Source organism: Asparagus officinalis, chromosome 2 (assembly GCF_001876935.1).
Source record: "Asparagus officinalis chromosome 2, Aspof.V1, whole genome shotgun sequence".
NCBI classification, from domain to species: Eukaryota; Viridiplantae; Streptophyta; class Magnoliopsida; order Asparagales; family Asparagaceae; genus Asparagus; species Asparagus officinalis.
In genome coordinates this window covers 78,367,740-78,387,546 of record NC_033795.1, presented here as the reverse complement: position 1 = coordinate 78,387,546, position 19,807 = coordinate 78,367,740, and the positions used below count along the sequence as shown (strand labels likewise).

The 19,807-nt window shown below is 37.4% G+C and overlaps 1 protein-coding gene across 2 annotated transcripts; it reads left to right on the top strand.

Annotated features, from left to right (window-relative positions):
* Positions 5,497–19,604, top strand: LOC109831712 (protein ZINC INDUCED FACILITATOR-LIKE 1-like). 2 transcript variants are annotated; one of them, XM_020399098.1, is made up of 16 exons: positions 5,497–5,707; positions 11,608–11,648; positions 11,770–11,960; positions 12,069–12,171; positions 12,254–12,307; positions 12,941–13,003; positions 13,702–13,751; positions 13,829–13,904; positions 14,575–14,787; positions 15,159–15,246; positions 15,719–15,804; positions 15,892–15,999; positions 16,549–16,593; positions 16,693–16,781; positions 18,473–18,516; positions 19,379–19,604. In XM_020399098.1, the coding sequence occupies exons 1-16, from the start codon at positions 5,497–5,499 to the stop codon at positions 19,462–19,464; spliced, it is 1,548 nt and encodes a 515-aa protein (XP_020254687.1). In that variant the 3' UTR covers positions 19,465–19,604. The 2 variants fall into 2 exon arrangements, with proteins under 2 accessions (XP_020254687.1, XP_020254688.1); XM_020399099.1 differs by lacking the exons at positions 13,702–13,751; positions 13,829–13,904.

The following is a 19,807-nucleotide window of genomic DNA, read 5'->3' as shown; positions in this document are numbered from 1 at the left end:
TTATTTAAGTCTAGGTTCTTCACGGTGGCGATGGAGTGCCTCCCTTCTATGCTCGCGTCGAGTTTGCTCTCCGTTGACGATCCGAACAACTCGTTGGAACAATTAACTTGCATGACAAGTTTGAAGAGAACTCTTAACGAGTTTATGAACTCAGGATGAGTTTAAACTCTGTGATAAGAGTTATCTTAATTTTGAACTGAGAATCCGGTTAATTAGCCAAGTACGAAGATTCCTTGTTGCTGGCGATTGCTCCAAGATCTTCTTGTTGCCAAGAATTTTTCTCTGTGGAGAAATTTGGAAAATTCAGTTTTTTGCAGATTCTGTGTCATAAGTCGACTCATGCACAGGCATAAGTCGACTCATGCACAGGCATAAGTCGACTTATGGTAAGTCGACTTGTCAGGTCTGATAAGTCGACTTACGATCTGTTTTCCAGTTGCTGTTTTTCGCTCTGCCAAGTCGACTTATGCAGACTGATAAGTCGACTTACGACGAGTTTTTTGGAAAGTTCAGGTTCCTATTTGCAGTCTGTTTGGGTTTCTGTTTTGGTATAAATACCAATACGATTTGAGGGTTTTGGAGGAGCGTTTTGGGGGATTTTGGAGCATAGAAAAAGAGATCTTTCTGAGCTATTTGTTAGGGTTATTGGTTGAGAGGTTGAGAGATTTGTTGGTAAGATTAGTTGGTTTGTTTGAGCGATTTGTAATCTCAATTTGTACTCTCCTTCTCTATTAGTGGAAACCCTCCCCCTTCTTGCCCCGTGGACGTAGGCAATTGCCGAACCACGTTAAAATTGGTGTTAGGTTTGTGCATTGATATTTGGTTGTTTTTGGCCTTCTTTCATCGGCGTTTGTTTTGGTTCCTCGGCGCCGCCGTCGGTCACAACAAGTGGTATCAGAGCTCGGGCTACGCTTCGGCTATTTGGAAGAGTAGATCGCTTTGGAAGTTCGTCTAGGGCTTCATTTGGTGATAAAGGTGGGATCTTTTTAGTAAAAATCTCGTCTTTTTCAGTTTGGATCTATTTCTCGTTTGTTTCCGCATTGGTTTGGTGGTGTTTGAGGATTATGGCCGAGAAAGAAGGAGTTGTGGGCAGTACTTCCGGCGTGAAGACCGTCCAAAGCTTGAATATCCATTCGATGAAGATTGACGTAGAAAAGTTCAATGGCACAAACAATTTTGGACTTTGGCGATGCGAAGTCATGGATGCGCTCAACACGCAAAATTTGGAAGATACGTTGGAGTTGGACGGGAAACCGGACAACATTGATGAGAAGGTTTGGAAAAAGATGAATCGAACGGTGTGTGGTGTGATTAGGTCTTGTCTCACTCAAGATCTAAAGTATGATGTGATCAATGAGACTTCTGCAAAGAAGATTTGGGAGATCCTTGAGAGCAAGTATTTGACCAAGAGTGTGGAGAATCGCTTGCATTTGAAGAGGAGGCTTTACCGCTTCCAGTTGAAGAAAGGAACCTCCATTGGTGATCACATGAACCACTACACGAAGCTTCTTGCGGATTTGACGAATGTAGATGTGGTGATTGAAGATGAGGACAAGGCGTTGTTGTTGTTGAGTTCCTTGCCCGACGAGGAATATGAGACATTCGTTCTTACTCTTATTAATGGGAAGGCATCTCTTTCGTATAGTGAGGTCACCGCTGCACTTGTGAATTATCAGCTTCGAAAGAAGGATAAGGAGACTTCGATTGAGCCGGTAGCGGGGGCGTTGGTCGCAAGAGCAAAGGGTCCAAACCGTAGTGGGAGGTCGCAGTCTAGAGGGGCACATCTTGGAGTTCGTAAGAATCAGTGTGCCTTTTGCAAAGAAGATGGATATTAGAAAGCCGATTGCCCAAAGTTAGTTGATCGAGCCGGGAAGAATAAGGGAAAAGCTATTCAAGCTTCAGAGGCGAATGTTGTCAAGGCTAGTGGCAACGATTCAGATTCGGATTCTTCGGGCTACTCGTTATCTGCACTGCCGTCAGTTTGTGTTGCCTACTCTACAGAGTGGATATTGGATTCGGGTGCTACATACCACATTTGCCCTAGGAGGGATTGGTTCTCCAGCTTTGAGGAGTTGGAAAGAGGGGATTTCGTGCTCATGGGGAATGATCACAAATGCTCTATTGGTGGTATCGGTACTGTTCGTATCAGGATGAGTGACGGGGTGATTCGGGAGTTGGTTGGAGTGAGGTTCGTTCCTCAGTTGAAGAAGAACATCATTTCACTTGGAGCTTTGGAGGCAGCGGGCTATAGGGTGACCTTGGCGGATGCACGCTTGAAGGTTACATTTGGGTCCATGATTGTGATGAAGGGCGTAAGAAGGAGAAATTTGTATTATTTGCACGGAAGCACGGTGATTGATAGGGAAATGACGACTTCATCAGATTCGGCTAGACTGTGGCATTGTTTGGTGCTGGGGTATATGACTGGTAATGTCGTGCATTGGTTGTTGAGGAGTGCTATGTCCTGCAGATTGAAGTCCTGTGAGCACATTGGGATGAGCAAGACCGTGGTGAAGTTTGGCATTCCTATCCATCGAGCGAGGGGTCTTTTAGGAGGTGTTCAGTCAGGCATTTGGGGGCCTTCCAAGGAGGCATCATTGGGAGGTAATCGTATCTTGGTTTCCGCAATTGATGATTGTTCTAGGCATTATTGGGTCACGACCAGTTCTCGTTGGTGTAAAGTCCTGAAAGTCAACAACAGTTGGAAGAAGTGTATTGGCAGAAAGGTAACTCGTTGTTTTAGCTTTGGTAGGGGTCCTTTCTTGCGTTTGTGCCGAGCTCACGGCAGTAGGAGACACTTCATTAGTGTGGAGACTTTGGGGCGACGAGATGAGATGACAGTTTCGATGGGTCGTTCCTTTCTAGAGGAGGATCGGCATTGGTTGTCGAGCATTGGTTATGAAGCTTCGACATATTTGGGTCATCTTAGTCACAGGTCGCCGACTGCTGCATTAGGAGTTATTGGATCTGGTGGAGCTGCTTCAGATTTTGGGTTGCGTCGGATATTTGGATACCCAGCATTTGGTCACATCGAGGATGTGAGATTTGATCCGATTGCGTGTTTGGGATTCAGAGGCTCATTTGATTATCGTTTGGGAGCTTCTGATTTTGTTCTGAGAAGGTATGTCACTTTTGACTTTCGGCAGGTGGAGAGTGTTGATCAGATCGTTTGGATATCGCAGCAGGTGGAGAGTGATGCTACTCCATGTTGGGTGGAGATTACTCCACGTACTCCAGATCATACTGCATCATTTGGGATTCCAGCTGAGGTGACACAGGTTGGGAATCATTTGATTTCAGATGCAGATGATGGATTGGTTTTGGATTCGGTTGCAGCTGGTGGACATGATTTGGATACGGCCATTGGTTCACCTCATATGGAGGTGTTTGATTTGTATCAGTTTGGGGCCGCTATCAGTTGCAGATCCGTCGGCGATATTGAGGAAGAGTTGCAAACTTTTCTATTTGTTTGAGGGCCTTTGGAGGCCGTTGGATGAACTACGTGAAGGCTTGATTCCTTGGGCAAGAGGATACGTAGGCAGTCAGTTTTGATGCAGCTGATTTGGTGAGCGACATCGACATTTGGGGTGAGTGTTCGCACTCCCGTTTGGGTCTCATTATGTGAGGCATTTGTTTGGTTGGTGTCGGCTCAGTTTTGGGAAAACTTCGCCGAGGTGGAGAATTGTGGAGAAATTTGGAAAATTCAGTTTTTTGCAGATTCTGTGTCATAAGTCGACTCATGCACAGGCATAAGTCGACTTATGGTAAGTCGACTTGTCAGGTCTGATAAGTCGACTTATGATCTGTTCTCCAGTTGCTGTTTTTCGCTCTGCCAAGTCGACTTATGCAGACTGATAAGTCGACTTACGACGGGTTTTTTGGAAAGTTCAGGTTCCTATTTGCAGTATGTTTGGGTTTCTGTTTTGGTATAAATACCAATACGATTTGAGGGTTTTGGAGGAACGTTTTGGGGGATTTTGGAGCACAGAAAAATAGATCTTTCTGAGCTATTTGTTAGGGTTATTGGTTGAGAGGTTGAGAGATTTGTTGGTGAGATTAGTTGGTTTGTTTGAGCGATTTGTAATCTCAATTTGTACTCTCCTTCTTTATTAGTGGAAACCCTCCCTCTTCTTGCCCCGTGGACGTAGGCAATTGCCGAACCACGTTAAAATTGGTGTTTGGTTTGTGCATTGATATTTGGTTGTTTTTGGCCTTCTTTCATCGGCGTTTGTTTTGGTTCCTCGGCGCCGCCGTCGGTCACAACACTCTCTAGCCGATCTCTTGATGAGTTCGAAACTGATTTTCTCCACCAATTTACGAACCAAAATCTGAACCAAATTCTAAACCCTTTACTCAGTTGAGTAAGGTGGTTATTTATATAGACGAGAATCCCTCAAAACGTAGGATAAACGGTTCTGAGGCCGTTCAGCTTGTGTTTGAACAAGTCAAACGCCCAAGTCGGCGTTATAGGCCTTAACTCTGCGTCTTAGACTTGAGACGTAAAGTTGGGTGCCTGTTGAGAATTGAAAACGCAGGGGCCGCCTGCGTTCTAAGTCCTAACTCTGCGTCTCAAGACAAACGTATAAAATTTCGACATGTATTCTTGTTTGATGCTGAGGAAAAGTAACTAAATGAATAAATATCTTATCGTTTCTCTATATAGAATACAGAAAAGCCAAATTTACGTCATACATGTCATAAATAAATAAAAAGGTAGTAAGCATCCTATGGAAAACCATTTAGAAGAAAAAGAAGAAAACCACTTGTCTTTCACTATCAATTTTAAATATATCAATCCAATGGATACATATTAGTATAAACATTTATATATGATATTTGTGCGATCAGGGCATATTTGGCAAAGGGCTAAAGTGCAGATTTAATCCCCAAAAAGGTTAGCTGGGTCAGTGGGCTAACAAAACCTTGCGAAGATTGAACCAGGTTAATACATCAAGATTAACTAATCCGCATGAGGAGACGGATTAAGTTTTATTTGCATCCTAGTCCTTCTTTATTTTCCAAATTAAGACACATAAAAAAAAGAAAAAAGAATTAACACTTCCTTCTTAATTTGAGCTGAATTCATATAATTTGAGCTGAATTCATGGGGTTATATGCAATTTATCCTCATCGCTCACTGGTTCACTCCCTAATTATGTTATGCCCCCTAAAGAAAAGACACAAAGTTATGAGACATGTGGCCGTAGTTGTTTTCTTATCAAACTTTCATCTATTTCCCCCATCAATTCTAGTTGTGACCCATAGAGTGACGGAATTAATAGTGAGAAACAAAATCATAGAGATAGAAAATACAAACTTTAAAGATACGCAATTAGCTTATTCTATCAACGTAATCACCAACTTTAAATTCTGCATCGGACACTTGTCGCCGTCAGCTTTAGTTTATTCGAGGGGGGGCCCTTTGTATTCCTTCAAGTCTCTTCTAAACTAGCAACGGTCCAAAAATAAATAAATAAGAGTATCGCTGACGCTTATATGTTTGTTGTTTTCAACAAACAAACTTATAAGCTAGCTGATGAGGCCGAAGCGAACTCAATGGACGAAGAAGAGAAGAGGGAGGCGTTGCTGAGGAGGGGGGTTTACTTTGAGAACTGTCCTGGTTGCAAGCTTGACGAGAAGAAGGATGCCAACGTGGGGCATCCGTACAAAGAGTACTTTTACGTGTGGACCGTCTGCCTCTGTGCTGGTAAGCAAGCGAAAGCTATAAGTAAGATATGATTGGATTTTTTTTTTTTTTTTGGGAAATTCATCTTAGATTTTCTTTCATTCATGTTTATTAATTCTTTTGTATTATTTGTACAAGCATAAATTGTTGATAACCCTTCCATCGATATGTTTAGCAACGCTCATCATCCATCATCGTGTTTCGTTCGGAGGAGCAACAGCCGCGCGCGTGTCACTCCTGCAGGCTGCATCCTTTGCAAATTGACCCCTTAAAAGTATCTTTTTTTTTTCCTGGCCACACGCTCCATCGACCACTCCCATCCTCTAATCCATTATCATCAATATCCCTACCTACGACAATATATGATGGACCGGAAAATAATACTTGCAAGCGACCATAAAAAAAAATTTAAAAGCAAAACATGATCAAGCTTGCAAGGACAACCACCACAGCTTCATCCCGTTCGCTTTCGATACGTTTGGTTTCCTTGCAGCTGATGCGGTGGAGTTCCTAAGGAGGGTACAGAAATTCATGAATAAGAATGTGGCGACAGCAGGGTCCGCTGAGTATGTGTTTCGTAGGTTGGGTTTTATAATTCAGAAAGGATTAGCGGCGCAGCTTGTTGTCCGCTTGTCATCATCACATGTGTAATTGTTTATCGCATTAATATCATCTTATTTTTAATAAAAAAAGAAAAAAAGAAAATCAAAAGAAAAAGAAATGAGGAAGAGAGAAGAAGGAGCTTTTTGTCTTTAGACCCAAGGTTTTGTCCTGACTTATTTTTAAACCTATGTAGTTTTATTTATACCTATAAACCCAAACAACTTTGTCTTTTTGTCTTTAAACCTAATCTACCAAATATAATATATGATATGTGGTCCCCACTAAAACTTTAAAAATCCTATTTTACCCCTCTCTCTCTCTCCCTCTCTCTTTGTATTAGGGATTATTTATTATGAGGATGGAGGAAACAGCCCTCAATAATTTTTAGAACTTGCAGAAAACACCCTAAAGCTTGAATTGCAAAATAACCCTTAAATTCAAATTTATGGAAAACACCCTAAAAATTTAAAACCTACAAAATAGAACAACCCATTGAAAATTTTGGATTTATCACATTGGAAGTTTCAAAAATTACAAAAAAGACCCTAAAAAGATCAAAACTTACAAATATATATTTTTATAAATGTTTTTAGGGTAGTTTTGCAAATTTCAAAATGTTGATGGTGATTTTACAATTTTTGAAATTTCCATTGTATTTTTTGCAAATTACAATTTTTTTAGAGGGATGTTTATAATTTGTAAATATTGTACTAATTGTAGGTTTGGATTTTTTAGGGTGTTTTTTAATAAATGTTGAATTATTAATATGTTTTTTATAATTTTTAGAATGTTGAAGGTGTTTTCTGCATATTTCTTTTTTTAGGTGGGGTATTTTTACTTCCAAAATTTCCATTGTACTGCTTGTAAGTTCTAAAATTTTCTATGCACTTTTGTAAATTTTAAATTTTTGATGGTTGTTTATTACAATTATAATTCATAAAAATTTGGTGTACTGATTATAGGTTTGGAATTTTTATGGCGTTTTTTTAAATATATTTTGAATTTGTGGTGTTTTTATAATTTTCAAAATGTTGAAGGTGTTTTCTACATATTCTTTTTTTAGGGGGGTTGTTTTTAGTTCCGAGATTTCTGTTGTACTGTTTGTAAGTTCTGAAATTTTCAAAACACTTTTGTAAATTTTGAATTTTTTATGGTTGTTTATTACAATTTTCAAGGCTAATATTTTTTCTTGTCATATGTATATCTTTTCTTGCTATACTTTTGACTTTTTTATACAATTATGTTATTTTTTACTATACTTTCAATATTTTAATGCTAAATTTATATCTTTTCATGCTAATTTCAATCTTCTCCCGCTATATTTTCATTGTTTGTGTTATACGTATGTCTTTTTATGCTATACTTTCAATATTATGTTGCTAAACTTGTGTGCTTTCCTGCTATACTTTTAACATTTTTTTTGCTATTCTTTTTTTGTTATACTTTCATTATCTTGTTGTTATACTTGCAGAAAATACCCTGAATGGGTTGAAAGTTGCAAAAACTTTTCCTAAAAATTTAAAATTTATAACTCACCCTAAAAGTTTCAACTTATCAATAGTACACCGAAAAATTAGGAATTGCAAACATCCCTTTGAGAAATTTATACTTTGTAAAAAAAACACCCTATAAGTTTCAACAATTGCAAAAAATACCCTAATAAGTTCAAATTTTACAACATTTACAAAAAATACTTGTTTATAAGTTTTGATCTTTTCAGGATGTTTTTACATATTTTAAAATTTGAGGGTGTTTTTTTTGTAATTTTTGAAACTTTTAGTGTGTTTTTTGCGAATTCTAAATTTTTTATTTTGTTGTTCATAATTTCTAGTTTTTATTGTACTATTTGTAGCTTTGAAAATTTTAGATTTTTTCAGTAACTTTGAATTTAGTATGTTTCTTTAATTTAAAACTTTTAGGATTTTTTTTACTAATTCAAAACTTTTTAAGGATTGCTCCCTTTAACCTCATATTTAAGAGATGTATTTTGGGGGGTAGGATTTTTGTGGGGGAAAGGATTTTTAAAGTTTTTTAGTGGGACTACATAGTTATGTAGTGTATTTGAAAGATTAGGTTTATTAAAGACAAACCCATAAAATTGCTTGGTTTTATAGATACAAAAATAACTACTTGAGTTTAAAAATCAATCAAGATAAAGCTTTGAGTTTAAAGGCAAAAACACCTAGAACTAGAACTATTGTCACTTGTTCCCCCGTGCTTGGTACCAAGCACAAAAAGTTATGCTTGGTAGTGAGGTGGCATAATCCCCTATACTCATTCAAATGGTTGCATATCCCCATACACTTCTCAACCCATGTGAATATGGTCCCCTATTTGAATGAGTGGAGGGGATTGTGCCACCTCACTGTCAAGCAAAAAAATTATGCTTGGTACCAAGCATACCCAAATTTGTACTAGGTCCTTATTCATATTAGTCCTCGGGGTCTTAAATCTTTACTCTTTTGAAACTAGTGTAGGTTGTCTAAAAATCATAATAGATAGCTGATCCCCATCAAGCTTCAATGAGGAGAGTTACAACCCGGCGACTCCCATATCTCGATGATAAAAGTTACAATCAGATAACTTTCATGTCAACAAATAAAAACTGCAAATGGAGGACTTTTCACATAGATCGAGAAGAGTTACAATTTAACGATACTTCCGACAATTGATGAAAACTCTATTCAGTGGTCTTCATAATCAACTGTGAGAGTTACAATCTGACGACTTTCACACCCCACAATAGCTAAAGCGAGGATTACTGAACAATGGTCCTTACAACGCTCTACAGAAGAGGTTACAAGTCAACTAACCCAATGCGAGCAAGTTCTGCTGCAGCATCCCGGATACCCATAGCGAGGCTGCCCATATCTATTTGTATTTGGAGGTGTTCCTCGCGCAGGCTGGCAATACGAGACTCTTTCTCAGATAGGCTCTTCTGAAGAATCTCACGGCGTTATGCCTTAGCCGCAGAAAGAGCCTGGTCCACTTCTTCACCTAAATCATCGCGTTGAAGAATCGAAAGCATCTCTAATTCCATTTCTAGAACGATGATACCTTCCCTGCAGGTCTCATTCCAGAACACATTCCCATGACTTCTGATATCCATTAAGCTTTCAGTCAGGAGGGGTCTGAAACGTTCAAAAGGGACCCGCCCTAAGCTAACAATATCAATTGTGAACTGCATTTTTATCTCTAGCTGCCTGATGATCTCTCTCAAAGCTTTCGAGCGCGGGGCAGGAGCAGTTGGATAGATCAAACCTATATATACATTACGAGTAGATGAAGGAACAGCCTCTGAAGGAGGGTCGGCATGTGCACCCTGATTTTGGACTAGAGAGGGGGAAGCAGATTCCAAACCCCCAAGGGGCAACGTCTCTTTGGCTCCCACCTCTTCGGGTCTGGAAGGAATCGATCGAAGCGTTTCGTCCTCCCTATCAGCCAAGCGTGCAATAGGTGCAGACTTCATGGCATCCCCCATTAACTTAGCCCTCTTGGAGTTCTTAGCTGCGACGAGTTTTCTCTTGCGAATCCTCCTATCATATTCGCCTTCCTCTTCAGCAGTAAGGGCCTTAAACCCTTGAGTTGTCCCCCGATTCGTGTGCGAGTCTGACGACCAAATCCAAGCGACACATTTTCTTTCTCCTTGACTATATCAAAAGTCAAACCTCGGCGATAGCTCACATTCAAGAAATAGGAGAGTGGATACATCTTCTTCATATTTAGGAGAAAGAGGAAGCGATTATTGACTCTCCGTAGCAGCTTTGAATCTTCTGCATGTATAAGGCGGTCATCAGCTGTTATATGATCTCCGAATATGAACGCCGGTTTAGGAAATTGATCATGGCCGGCAGGAGTCTCCAAGTCTAAATCGGTGATCAAAGCTCTGAGAGTAGAGCATCGGGGAAATTGGAGCATACTCGTTCTCTCCGAGTCGGAGAAAGTGCACAACGGAATTTTGTTGCGAAGGCTAAAAACTTCATTCACGTCAGGGCCGCCAATATACCCAAAATGATGCTCTTGCGAAAGCGGCACGTTTGGAAGGAATACTGCAAAGTCAAAAGCAAAGATTAGCAGCTAAAACAAGTTGTTGACGTAAATATAAACACATAGATCAAGGCCCACGTGTCAAATCTTAAACACAAAGGGCCAGCCTCATGTTGTTTGCCGTTTATCTTGATTGCTTGGTAAATTTAGGGTTTCTTGATTGTTTAAGTTTTATCTTCCGCGGCGTGCATACTCCAACAGATAACCCCTACAAAATTGAGCAAAAAATAACACAAAAATGCATTTTGAAAGAGACTTAGGGCCTGTTTGGATTCGTAGGGGGTGAAGGGAAGTTAAGGGAAACTGAGTGAAGGGAAGGGAAAGGAAGGGAAGGGAATTCCCTTCCCCTTGGTTACACCCCAATTTGGGGGGTAACAATTTTTATACTATTAGGGGGTGAACCAAGGTGAATGGAGGTGAATTAACTTCACCTCCTAAGTGTTCCCAAACAAGGTGAATGAAGGTGAATGGTTCCCAAACAAGGTGAATGGAGGTGAATGGTTCCCCTAACTTCCCTTCACCCTCATTCCCCTCAATCCAAACAAGCCCTTAGTGTAATTTACCTAGAAGATATTGAGGGTTTTCATAATAACTATTAGGGGTATAATGCGATTTTGAAAGTTACTGGGCTTTACTAGGCATTGCTAAAAGTTTGGTGTAATTTACCCTAGGATTTAACTAATAGGAATATAGAGTTTTTACCTTTAAACCCAAAGCTTTACCTTAATTTATTTTTTATACCCAAATTGTTTACTTATACCTATAAACCCAACCAATTTTGTTTATTTGTCTTTAAACCCAACCTCGCAAAAACACTACACATAACTGTGTACCCTAAAAAAAAAAAAAAAACCCTAAAAAAGCCCAGTTACCCTTTCTCTCCCACTACTCTCTCTACCCTCTGAAAACTTTTTGGAATTGGTAGAAAATACCTAAAAGTTTTGATACATCATAAAAAATTCAAAAATAAAAAAAGACGCTCTGAAAACTACAAGCTTACATATAGTACACTGAAAATTTAGTAATTAGGAACAACCTCTGAAGAAATTAGAATTTGGGTTTGCAAGGCGACCTTGTTGCGGTGGCTATGTGGATCAGGGTTAGTTTTTGGGGGATGGAACCCCTCGGAGGCCCCGAGGTTGATTCTTAGTTAAAACGATGGCTTCTATTTTCTACTAGCATCTGAAGTCTTTTTTGTTCTTGTTGCAGATTCTTTTGCTAGAGAGCTGACAATATTCTAATTTTCTTTCAATCTTCCGATTGCTTACCAGGTTTACCAATAGCATCGTTGTTTCCGTTTTTGTACTTCATGGTACGTATGAGATTATACATTCCTTCATGCATATGCTCCTGTTCTCATTTTTCAGTACATTGCTTGTATATGACATAAGCAAAATATAGTTCATGACTTCATGGACTTCCATTTATCACAGATAAGGGACTTACATATTGCCGAAAGAGTCGAAGATATTGGGTTTTATGCAGGCTTTGTTGGTAAAATACATGTTTCCTATGTTAAAGGCGCGTCATTCATGTTCGGGAGAGCTTTGACTTCTGTAGTCTGGGGAGTAATAGCTGATAGATGGGGAAGGAAACCTGTGATAATAATTGGCCTCATTTCATTGTCAGTACTACTTATTTTTCACTTTAATTTAGACATGCTTTACTACAGAATTAATAGTCTTCCCTGTGCATTTCATATTTTCTTGACTTTGTTTAGTTTGTATTTCAGGATTATATTTAACACCCTCTTTGGATTGAGCGTAAATTATTGGATGGCAATTGCTACCAGATTTCTTCTTGGAGCTTTGAATGGTATACTTGGTCCGATAAAGGTATTCGCTAATTCCCTTACGTTGATGAGGTTGTTCTCATCAGTCCCTGTCAACTTTTCCCTTCTAATCAGGCTTTGTTCAGGCATACGCGGTAGAAATTTGTCGACCAGAGCAGCAATCTATCGCACTATCACTGGTATGAACCTTTTAGTATTGACTTATGCAAGCCTTAGTAGTAAAATGGAGTTACGGAAAATTCATACCATAGCTGCTATCTACCCTTGGTTAATGCTAGGTCTGTGTTCATCTCTGCATCTAATACTCTCTTTAACCTTTAGTCCTAAACATGTTCAACCACCTTACTGCAATAAGTGCGCTGCATTGCAGCATGATACACTAATTTAATTGTTGTTGTTTTTATTAATATTTTTATTTGTGAAAATTCCACACATAATCACAAATGCGTTATTGGCATTTGTAAAAACAGATAATTATTATATAATGTTGAAAAATAATAAAACAAGAACTTATCATGTAATGTGGAAAAATAGTAAAACAAGAAGCGATATGAAGCATGTTTTCATTGTTTTGATTTTGATGAACTAACAGGTATTGTTCCCTGTATGCACCTGCAATTATAGTTATCAAAAGTTTCACAATTTACAAACATATTTTCAGTTAGTGTTCTGACAAAAGGTGGACTCCTCTGGCATGTGGCCTTTTCTGGATAAGAAACTTCTCCAGCATATATACTCACTATAGAGACTTCTCTAACCATCTCGTATTTCTTTTATAATTCAGAGTTAATAACAGATCAATTGATATCCAGGTCAGTACAGCATGGGGCATAGGTCTCGTTATTGGTCCAGCTGTTGGAGGCTTCTTAGCGCTGGTATGAAATTTTCCGACCATAGTTTAAAAAAAAAATCTATAAAAAATTAGGATATGATACTCAAGACGCGAAGTTTAAATTAGTATCTTGGTAAATATGACAAAAAATGATACCCAACGAAATATTTGGCCAACATGTGCCTCGCATAGACACGGATTAATCGTAGAAGTATACGTTCTCCTATGCTCCTATTCTCACATTTGAGAATGCTGACCTGATGCTTCTCGGATGCTGATACTTTTTTTTGTCAAACTACAATATATTATGGAAATTTAGTCATAAACATATCATTTAAAGTTTTAACAATAGATATGTATAATTTATACTTAATTACAGATTGGAAGGTATATATATGTCGAAATATTTAAGAATGAAAATTTATGAATATGTTAGATCAGGAGAACTTAAAAGATTTTTTCCTTCACAGTTTTAAGTACAGCTAGGGAAGCAACATATGGGATAAAGTTAACCAAAGCTAAGTTGAAAAAATATGAAAGGATAAACTTTTGAGCTTCCATTACATATGAGTGTCACAATTACCAAATATATGCAGACATTTTCCAATGTTAATTTACAAGTTCTTTGGAAGAGTTAGTCATGAAATTCGGTATAAACATCTAGTCAATTATTTATTTCTTGTTGATGAAATTTTTTGTGCACTATGTGCCTGTTCGTTGTGATTAATATGTTTCTATCAGCCTGCAGAGAAATTTCCAGGTATTGTTTCTGAAGAATCCTTTCTTGGGAGGTAGGGATGGTTCACCCACTTACTTCAAATTGATTGCCTAATTATTGTTCTCATACTTTAAACCATCACATGTCTAGGTTTCCTTACTTCTTGCCGTGCTTCATTATATCACTCTTTTCTTTTGGAGTACTCATTGCCTGTTATTGGCTTCCAGTGAGTAATAATCCCATTTCTAGTCTTATTTTGTTTTTTCTCCTTTATATGTATGATGTTCTCTTTGGTGACTGAACATCATTCTTTATATATATTTTATGTTTGTACAATTTAGTGATCATATCTATTATTTTTACTAAATATACTTCTTTATCAGCATAGGTACGTCATAATTGTTCCCAGGCTATTAATTTCCTTGCTAGTGCACCAAAACTCTGAAGTTGTTGTGATGGTTAAGGGAATTATACTTATTATATGATACTCCCTTGCAGTTTGAGGGCCCCTTTTGTGAGCTGAAGTTTTTCTTTGTATATTGATTTTGCCTTTTAATTAACCTTTAGAATGTCCGCCCTGGTAAATACTTAAGTGGGGATTTCCTATAATAATAATAAAAAGCCTTAAGTGGGTGGCGTCGATACATCTTCTGGTTTTCTTTTCTTCCCCTCTTTACTTTCTACCTTTCATGTTTGGATTTTTGCTCTTCTTATTATTGCTGCTGGCATGGCTTATTTCTGTCAACCCACATTGATATACTATGATTACTTCAAACCTGTTTCTTGCAAGCCTATATTATCATTTAATAAATTCAGTGGCTACCCGGAAATAATGGGTCAAAAAATGAATTAGCTTCTTTTTGTACTATTGATTTGTTACAATTATGGTTAAGCAGGAAACAGTGCACAATCATCCTGGATACAAAACAGCCAATGGAACAATCGAACCTCTGGAGCCATCTCCTCATGACTCTGATATGAGAGAAAAGGATGTAGAAGGTGAAGGAAGGGCTCAACCTAATACAGAAAATCTTCTTACAAATTGGCCACTAATGTCATCAATCATTGTATATTGCGTTTTTTCTCTTCATGATACAGCCTACACCGAGGTAAAATTTGATATTTTACCTTGTCTTTCTGAGTGTTTTCTGTCAACACACATAGTATTATGTATTAGTTTGAATATTAGCATGCTTTAGTAGTAGTATTGACTGTAAAATTACAATCCTTGAGTTTGTACAATGAGCGTGCATGGGTGCATGCATGCGTGTTGTGTGTGTGTGCATGTGCGTGTGTGCTTGCATCCAATAATAAACTTGTATCATAGTAGAACATGTTTACATCCAATAATAAACTTGTATCCAGTTCTACCCCTTGGTTGGTTCATTTTGGCCACTCGATGTTTTTCTTGTCCTTATGCTAATCTATCGATCTGTTATTAATTTCTAGTTAGATTTAGTAACCAAATCTAAATTTTCAGATCTTCTCCCTATGGGCTGAGAGTGACAGAAAATTTGGAGGGTTAAGTTTTTCATCTGAGGATGTTGGCGAGGTTCTGTCAATCTCGGGTATGTAAATGTTGAACCCATATTTGGTTAAATGATGTTTCGTGTTATCCAAGTGACTCTGTGACACTATAGGATTATGGTTTTGGTCTCTATAATGCTTAGAGTGTCATGAATATATACGGACATTTATTTAGTCTTAACAGCATAATTTAGGGTCCTGATGCCCGTCGACCTTTAGATATTGTTCTGTGATTATTTTTTGGGTGACTAAGCAGCATTTCTTATTACCAGTGAAGGAAATAAAGTTCAAACATTCTGTGAAAAGTTGTTTGTATAGTATAAAGTTTAATGAACCTGACTTTCCAGAATTTGGCAGCAAAAATGGTGAACATTCAGTAATAAATAATATAATACTAACTTATTTATTTATTTGGCCCCCTATTTAAAGTTCCTCGGATTATGGCATGATGTATCTTATGTAAGTTTTATTCATCCATATCTTGATTCCTAATGGTTAGTTACTGACTTGTAGGTTTCAGTCTTCTAGTATTTCAACTGTTTCTTTACCCACCAGCAGAGAGACTCCTCGGGCCCATAAATTTGTGTCGTGTTGCAGCAGTACACTCTCAGTTTCACCTCTTAATCCTTTTATGTTTATTCCGTCATTGCCTATTTACCTTGACATCCCATGCTTTCAATATGCAGGCTATTTCTATTCCATTACTTGCCATGTATCCCTTTATGCCTAAGTTGTCAGGAGTTGTGCTTTCAGTAGTAGTGAATTGTGCATCCTTGTTGAAGAACGTTCTTTCGGTGAGTACAAATTTGCACAAAGTTTTGTTTGATAGTTGTTAAATCATACAACTGTTTTTCTACAGGAAAGGCATGTTAATATGCGTATCCAATAATGTCTTAGAAGTGCGAACATCAACCTTGTCTATTTTGATTTTCCTTTTTCCTCTCAAATCTGGTAAGTGCATTATAATGCATGAATCATGACGGACAGAAACCAATAACATTTTCACAGAAATCAATCTTGTTTGTGCACCACTTTGATATAATTTATGATGAAGAGGATTATGTGTTGATTGTGAATTAGAAAAGTTCATGGAAGATTTTTGCTTATTTAAGTTTTCTGGAGATTTGTGTAGAGAAATGTATATACTGAATACTGATATCTGTAGTGTATGCATGGTTGCTGAAATTTCAGAAAGTGCATATGTGACTCCCTTTTCTTTTGTTGAACATTGAATGTATATTTTTGGTCCGAAAAGTTGTTTCTCACTGTACAGTAATACTTTTAGAGGTGATGATTCAAGCTAGCTCCTTGCCTTGTCTAATGCAATTCTCTTTTCTATGCAGACGATTATCATTACTGGAATGTTCATGTTGCAAAACAATGTGGTGGTAATTGTCTATTCATCTCGCGATGCGATAGTCAATTTTTTTAGCTAGAACTGACCAAAACAATTTCCTACTGATAATATTCCTTGTTAAAAACAACAGTCTCAGCGGCAAAGAGGAGCTGCAAATGGTATTGCGATGACTGGAATGTCTATTTCCAAAGCTATTGCCCCAGCAGGTGCAGGTGTAATGTGAGTATGATCTTCTTAAACTTAGTCAGTCAAATTTCTACTCTGATATTTCTCTTTGTTTGAGGTTATCAATGAACTACCAATCATTTGCTTTATAGAAACAAATTTATTAAAGTTTCTCATTCTCAGTTTTATTACGGTTAAGAACTGTTGATACAAACATCAGTTATTTAACTACACACGAAGCATGCCTCTGGTCCCAGGGTACCGTGTCCACATGACCTACCTTTTACAAATTGGCCATGTCCTGCACCCGTACCTGAACTGTGCTCATACCCATGTCCATGCAACTTAGGTGTTTAGTGTAAAAAATACTTACTTCTCATTATACATAATGTTCCAACTTTCAATTTTATAGATGGGAACCTTTGGAATGGTATCAAGCATACCATTTCTTATATTACTCTACTTTTCACGTCTAACTAGTTCTGAGTGACCAATATACTTTGACTTGAATCAATTCTGGATCTTATCTTTTACCCTGTAAGACCTTTTAAAATCCTTGTCATTGCTAAAAAAACTTAGTTTTCCCTTTTAATTTTTATGCCCTCACTGTTTGATGGCAAGCATTTAAGTCTGTCCTAAAAGTAAAACTTTAGGAAAGTTATTTCCAATTAATTGTTTATCTTTAGTTTAATTTGTCTTATTGAAAAGGGAAGATCGGTGTGATTACTTCACTTGGTTTTTAATAATCCAAAAGATGGCCAACATTCGTGCAAAACAGGGGTGCAAATAGGTTAGATGCGAATGGATATGATACTTACCATATCTGTATCCATTTGCCAACAAAGGATATGGATATGTTGTCTCGGTGAGGAAAACCCACATCCATATCCTCCAAAATCGATTACGAATATGCACAAAATAAGAAATATGTAGGGGTATGAAAAAATGCGGACGACAGATAAAATTGTAATATATATAGGTCATGTGATATTAGAGGAGAGTCCATTAATATGTTTTGCATATCAGAAAAGCTCAGGTTAAATCTCTGGACTATCAAATTAATCTCAAATCCATTAATCTAATGGTTAAAACCATTCTCAAAAAAAAAAAGGAAAAAAAAGAAGAAAGCGAAGGTTAAAACGATTGCTAGTGTATGATCGACATGTATTTGGATATTCCAGATTTGGGTTCAACTATTTCACTGTATGGCTGTAACCATATCCTATTGGAAATATCCATATTCTTATCCTAGCGGATACAGATATATCCGCAAATACTGATATTTTTGCACCCCTGGTGCAAGGGGAAGAGTGCTCACTTGCTTTTTGCTATGATACAACTTCTTTTTAATTATTTATAAAATGCATATGGCACTTCTACGTCAAGTATCAATGCACTTTATATCTCATATTACATGCACAAGTGGTAATCATACCTGGTTGTTTCAATCAAAGATTCAAGACTAACAATTTTTTTTTAAAAAGAAGACAACCCAATTGTTAAAAGTTAATGCTTGTAATTTTAAGTGTTTCTTTATACATGGTTATTTAAAGATGCATTTCAAAGAATCTTTACAGTCATCCTTGCCCATGGATGTGCATGTGTTCGAAAGTTCCCATATGCGTGTTCGCGCAAGAGATTTGAAACTGATCACTTGTCTTTATGTTTACAGAAATGCTGATTGGATCAGAATTTCTTTCTCCTGTTTTATTTAACAATTGAAAATTAATCACCCTTAATTGCAGATTTTCATGGGCACAAAAGCGCCAATATTCTCCCTTTTTACCAGGTATAGTATAATTTAAAGTTCGTCTTGTTAGTTCTTCAGTGTTCTCCCCAGAGTCCTGATAGTATATCTCAAATTTCGAGCTGTTTGAAGAATTTTGTTGATTGTTTTCACTTGCTGGTGTAATCTTTATGGCTAGAATTGTGTTAATCAACCGTTGTTTTTTGGTAAATTTGTCCAGAAAAAAACCCAAAACTTTTGGATGCTTCTACAAAACTCCTTAGAACTTTATTTATTCCAAAACCCGCCAAACCTTTTCATACAGAACCCCCCAAAAAACTACCACTCAATAACAAAAGTAATCCCTACATATTTTCCATATTTTTATATTTTTATTGAGGTATTTGAGTAATTTGACATTGAATAGTAATGTCTTTTGGAATAAAAAAAAAAGTAATAAAAGAAAGTTCAGGGGGAGTTTAGTGGAATAAACAAAGTTCAAAGGGGTTTCACGGGAAATGCCTCAAGGTTTTGTGGGTTTTGTCAAATTTACCTTTTTTAACATCCCCTCTTAAATGGTCTAGATTAAGAAGTTGGATATTGATTTTTGAATTTCTAACACAGTACATTTAAGATTATAAACTTATAACTCTCAATCTTCTTACAACTTCGGAATTTTGGTGCGATAGACCTTTAATATGTTATTCGAGCAACCCAAGTTCAAATCTTATTGGACATGAATTTCTAAAGCATATAATTATGTAAGTCCACGTTTCGGCCCATGAAATAGCGCTCTATTTGCAAGGACATGTTGCAGTATAAAATGACAACTCTTAACCTTAACTACAATTTTGGACATTTAGTGTAGTTGTATTGACCTTCGACAAATAAAATTTCTAAAACTGAATGTTTCTTGATGCTGCAGGGGATCAAATGGTTTTCTTCATATTGATCACAACGGAGTTGATAGGCCTCATCATGACCTTCAAACCCTTTCTAGCAATAAAATGATGAAATGCAAACATCGATACATATGCACGATAGAGCTCAAGGCACAAATCTGCCTCAATGTGATGTAGTAGATTGGTGGGCTTTCAATTGTTGTATGGACTTGTTTCTGCTTCAATAATAGCCGATTGAGTTTTTCAATTTTGAATAGTTTATTGCCAGAATTTAAGGAATGTTGATTGTTAGAAAAAGTTAAAAGTTTGGGGGTTTGTTTGTGATGCTTTTAGTGTTGGGGGTTTCGGGGGAAAAGTATTTGAGGGTTTGGATTCATATCTTTCTGGAATTAAGTGGTTAATACGCCATGGGAGTTTTTTTCATCCCATGATGGAAGGGTCCATGCCAAACT